Here is a 5,643-nt window from a genome sequence, read left to right on the forward strand (position 1 = left end):
ATCAAAATTTCTTTGGGGTCTTTCACGCAGGGTAAAAGCTTCACTAAATGAAAAAAAAAATCATTCGAAAATCATCTATGGTAATGTACGAATATAGAGATTAAACTATTGAAAATTTTTGTGACTGAATATGAATCAAGATTTTCTACTAGTTGCATATTTTTGGAATTTGCGTCAATCAAATAATCGCAGAAAACATAAAAAATGGCAAAAACAATTGTTTGCCTCCAGAGACAAATATACGCACTTGAATTTAATGATAGATTCAGTGCTGGATCCTACAGACTTGCGAGGATTACTACGGATGGACAAAAGTGATTTTGACAATTTGTTGGCAATGGTAGCTCCTTTAATTAAACGTCAAGACAGTCAATTCAGACAAGCGATTACGCCTATTGAGAGATTAATGGTAACACTTCGGTTTTTGGCGACTGGGCTTAATTTTGAGCAGCTAAAATTTTCTGCAGCCATATCACCACAATCATTGGGCAGAATAATTCCGGAAACGTGCGAAGCTATTGTACAATGTCTCAGAAAATATATTAAGGTATGCAAAGAAAATTACATTAGTCTGTGTATATGCGTATTTTTCTACATAAAATATTTAATATTTTGTTTGACAGATGCCAACAAATAGTGAAGAATGGAAGGTGATAGCTAAACGCTTTGAAGAAAGGTGGAACTTTCCACATTGTGTTGGTGCATGGGATGGAAAGCACATACGTATAGCGGCACCACCAAATTGCGGTTCTTATCATTATAATTATAAAAATTTTCATTCGGTAGTGTTAATGGCTTGCGTTAATGCTGATCGGCAATTTATGTTTGTCCATGTCGGTACAAATGGTCGCATGTCGGACGGTGGGGTTTTGGCTGACACGGGATTTTACGGAAAAATTGACCGCGGTTACTATAATCTTCCAGCACCAGACAATTTCGGTAATGTCGAAAGAATGCCTTATGTTTTCATTGGTGATGAGGCATTTTCATTAAAGAATATTTTTTGAAACCGTATTCATTGAGGGAGTTAAATGAAGACACACGAATTTTCAACTATAGATTAAGTAGGGCCCGAAATAATGTGGAAAATGCTTTTGGCATACTGGTGAGCAGATTCAAAATATTTGCAAAAGCAATTAATCTATCAATGAAAAAAGTAAATCTAATAATATTAGCCTGCTGCTATTTGCATAATTTTTTAAGTAAGGAAAACATTGACATCGATGTCGATATTGATGCAATTGATGATGATCCAAGCCAAAGCAATTTCGAAATGGAACACTCATTAAGCGCATCTGCAGTTCGTGACAATTTTAAAACTTATTTTGTTAATGAAGGCCAAGTATCTTGGCAGCACGATAGAATATGAAATTTTTAATATACTTGTATCATCATTAATTAATCATTACAAAAATATATAAAAATGTTCAAATTCTTCAGAATTCATGTATATTATGACATATGTTTCAGAATTGTATGCATATATATATATATATATATATATATATATATATATATATCTTTTAAACCTGATGAATATATTAACAATTGTACTATTAATTGTATTATTAATAAATATATAAAAACAGATAAAACATTACGTTGTTTTAATACATTGCATTGTAAAAATTGCTGTAGGTAAAATATGTATTTATAAATACATACTTTATAGAATAATATGATAACTTTCATGGGTACACATTATTATTCGCTAAATAAAGTAATTACTTTTATATTCACAATATTATTTAAATTATATTATTAAATGTGTCAATAATGCCTTCAATAATGCAGTAATTCCTTTTGTAAAAGCTAACATTTCATTTAATGGATTAATCCTGAATCCAGGTATATTCAAACCAAAAATCCCCAAATGAATTTAATCTGATTTTTCCAAAACCCGAAATTCTATAAATTAACCGTTAACACCTTAGATCGCAAAATCCATTTCGTTGATATCAATGATATAAAAAAAATATTAATTTATTTTTCTTAATTAATTAACCAAATTTCTTTATATATTATAATTAAATCTTAGAAAAGAATATAGTAAGAACGGTAATGCGATGTGTTATCTATTAAAAAACTTTTTATATACTACAAAAAATTGATTATACTGGGGAAATGCATACATAAAGTTTTCCACATTTTATTCATATGAATAAATTGATTTTTAATTTCGTGTTTTTTCCTTCAAAAATAAATATAATATTGAATTTGTTTTAAAAGTTGTCCGTTTTTAATTGCACCTCAAAAAACATGAGTCATTGGTTTTGAATTTAATTTCACTTATGAATTCACATTACACGACCCTTTCTCGTATCTGCATTATTGTAAATGTAGACGTATATTCCAAGATTAAAGGCCATGTTTCAGGTTAAAATTAGGTTCTAATATAATAATAAATCGTGAATAATTTGTTATAACGGCTATTGGTCTACGTTTGAATAATATTTTGAGCTATATATTTGAGACAAAATTCATTCCAAATTCATCTGTTGCAAATGTACAACATTAATTTAATATCAATAAGTTTAATATGATTTTTATATAAAAAATAAATGTTTAAATAAAATGAAAACGATCTAAAATTTGCAACAAAAGTCGATTTTATCTCATTTCACGTTCGAAATATACATACTTTTTTCTCTAATGTTCAAGAAATATGAATGAAATTTGGTTCGATCGCCTGAACACCGAAATTTTTACAACTGGACATTTATTGGTCATTTGGTCATAAATTGCAGGTTGCCTGGTGGCCTAGTGGATGGGTAGCATAAGGTATTGTTATCAGTTGAATCATAATACCCAAGTGTTATAAATCAAAATAATCGAATGTACCCGCAAGGGTACATTTCAGTGTATTAAAACTAATGTAAACACATTGTTCATACGGACTTTTATAATAAAGTGATTGTAATATTTATTGAACAAATACTAAATAGTGTCTAATACAAAGAGTGTCACATTGTATAACAATTTAATTGTAGACCCCTTTGGGGTTCGCAATGAATAACTTAATTGTGGAGTCGGCAAATGTAATTGCCGACGATTCACATACCAGTTCAGAATTTTTACAGAACATCTACGTAATCAGTCTGCTAATTCAACTTGTTCATCAACAGACATAATAACTAATGCTCCGATACCGTCAACAAACATAATATCTAATGCTCCCATACCGTCAACAAACATAACAACTAATGCTCCCATACCGTCATCTAGCGTTATGGAAGTTGAAACAGATACTAACAATTCTAATAAAAACAAATGGCAAATTGTCCCGATTGCCGGCGTTAAAAGAAGACTTTTGAATATTCAAACTGATAATTCGATAGCATTAGGTAATCGATTTAGTGTCCTTACTAATAAAGAACCAGTACCTGTCACTGAAACCTCTGCTTCAGTTAAAAAAGCATTGCCGCCTCCCGTTTTTATTTACGGAGTTGACGATTTCAAAGGAATGTTAGACGATCTGAAATCTGTGTTAACAAATAATAATTTTACGATTAAAACTTTACCAGATAAAGTTACCAAATTTAACGTTCAATCTGTTGAAGATTACCGTAATTTTGTTAAATTTCTTCGAACTCGAGATATCGTATTTCATACATACCAAATCAAATCGGAAAGAGCATATCGTGTTGTACTAAAGTACATCCACTACAAAACCGATATCAACGAATTAAAGCAGGAAATTGAATCCAAGGGTCATAGAGTTAGAAATATCACTAACGTGTTGCATCACAGAAATAAAAACCCACTTGATATGTTTTACGTTGACCTGGAACCCGATAAAAATAATACTGAAATTTTCAAAATAAACAAGATATTGAATCAAATAATTCATTTTCATCCACCGATTAATAATTCAGGAATTTCCCAATGTAGTCGCTGCCAATTATTCGGCCATACAAAATCCTACTGTAATAGACCGTTTATTTGTGTAAAATGCGGTGATGATCATCCCACTTCAATTTGTTCCAAGTCGCGCGAATCTCCAGCAGTCTGTGCAAACTGTTTTCAATCCCATCCAGCTAATTACAAAGGTTGTGTCATTTATCAACAGATAGTTAATTCTAAAAATAGAATTAATAGTAAATTTTCTGTCAATCAAAACAAGCCTACCGCTTCGCAAAGCTACGCAGACAGGTCTCGCTTTGGCAGACTCACCAACACCGAGCACTTATCGTATGCGCAAGCTATAAAATCACATAACCCAGTTAATAATTCAGAAAATCAAAATTCAGCTATCTCTCAATTTTTAGTGGAATTTAAAGCAATGTTCAACCAACTAATGCAACAGAATAGTATGATAATTAACATGCTATCAACACTAATCAATAAAAGAAACTAGTATCAATGGCTAGATTCATTAGAATATGTGCTTGGAATGCAAATGGCCTACTACAACATAGGAACGAACTAATTATTTTTCTGGAAGAAAACAAATTGACGTGTTGTTAGTAAGTGAAACCCACTTTACTAATTACTCCAATATGTACATACCCTACTACAACATCTACCACACTCCGCATCCAGATGGCTCTGCTCATGGAGGTTCAGCTATACTTATTAAATACAACTTAACACACCATGAGGTTCCCAAATATAGCAAGGATTTCTTACAAGCTACATCAATCCAAGTCAAACTCGCTACATGTAACATCATACTATCTGCGGTATATTGCCCTCCACGCCATGCGATTACCAGCTTTCAATTCTATGATTTCTTCTCTTCTTTAGGACCCAGGTTCATAGTGGGAGGTGATTTCAATAGCAAGCACCCTCTCTGGGGCTCAAGATTGACTAATCCCAAGGGCAGACAATTATACAGTGTAATTTCCCAATATAACTATGTAACGCTGTCGACGGGTACTCCAACTTACTGGCCCTCAGATCCCAAAAAGAACCAGATCTACTGGATTTCTTTATTTCTCATGGCATCAATACAAATTACACTGAAATTGAAACTAATTTTGACCTTTCATCCGACCATACTCCTGTAATTGCCAGCATCTGCTCATCTATAAATAAATATTTCTCGAGCACCATGCCTTCACACTGCGAAAACTAATTGGGATATGTATCGCAAAAAAGTTGAGGACAAAATCAATTTGCAAATGAGATTGAAAACGCAAACTGACGTTAATACAGCTATCGAAAACTTCAACAACATTTTGACTGAAGCTGCTTCATCCTCTACGCCTAAACCTGTGCAATCCAATCGACAATCTACTTCCTTAGAAATCAAAAAGCTTATCGCTGAAAAACGGAGAGCAAGAAGAAAATGGCATAACAGCCATTTACCTTCAGATAAAACCTACTTTAACAACATCAGTAATAAGCTGAAGAACAGATTGAAAGAAATGAGCAATATTAATTTCACTAACTATGTAGCCAGCCTTAACCGCTTCGATAATTCGATTTGGAAACCAGTGAAAAACCGACTCAAACCATGTGTGCGAAACCCGCCAATTCGTTGGGATGCCGACAACGACTCGACTTGGTCACGAAGTGATAAAGATAAAACTGAAGTTTTTGCCAAGTATTTATCCTCTGTGTTTCAGCCTAATTTACCTTCTGATAATCAAATTCCTGATTGTGACATGGTTTATCGAACGATTCCTGTTAGAAATAATA

The 5,643-nt window shown here is 32.5% G+C and overlaps 1 protein-coding gene across 1 annotated transcript; it reads left to right on the top strand.

The window, feature by feature from the left end:
- Positions 1 to 130: 130 nt before the first annotated feature.
- On the top strand, positions 131 to 1,007 carry LOC113380640. The gene is made up of 2 exons (XM_026619806.1): positions 131 to 547; positions 624 to 1,007. Exons 1-2 carry the CDS (start codon positions 131 to 133, stop codon positions 1,005 to 1,007), a joined length of 801 nt encoding a protein of 266 aa, XP_026475591.1.
- The last annotated feature ends 4,636 nt before the right edge of the window (positions 1,008 to 5,643 follow it).

The sequence above is a fragment of the Ctenocephalides felis genome, unplaced genomic scaffold (assembly GCF_003426905.1).
Source record: "Ctenocephalides felis isolate EL2017-DRISC unplaced genomic scaffold, ASM342690v1 CF-g0.4_SCAFFOLD_02283, whole genome shotgun sequence".
Taxonomy (NCBI): domain Eukaryota; kingdom Metazoa; phylum Arthropoda; class Insecta; order Siphonaptera; family Pulicidae; genus Ctenocephalides; species Ctenocephalides felis.

Coding starts and splice junctions, on each gene's coding strand:
- LOC113380640 (XM_026619806.1), top strand. CDS start 131: ATGAATCAAGATTTTCTACTAGTTGCATATTTTTGGAATTTGCGTCAA. Junction 548..623: donor GTCTCAGAAAATATATTAAG/GTATGCAAAGAA, acceptor TTTGTTTGACAG/ATGCCAACAAATAGTGAAGA.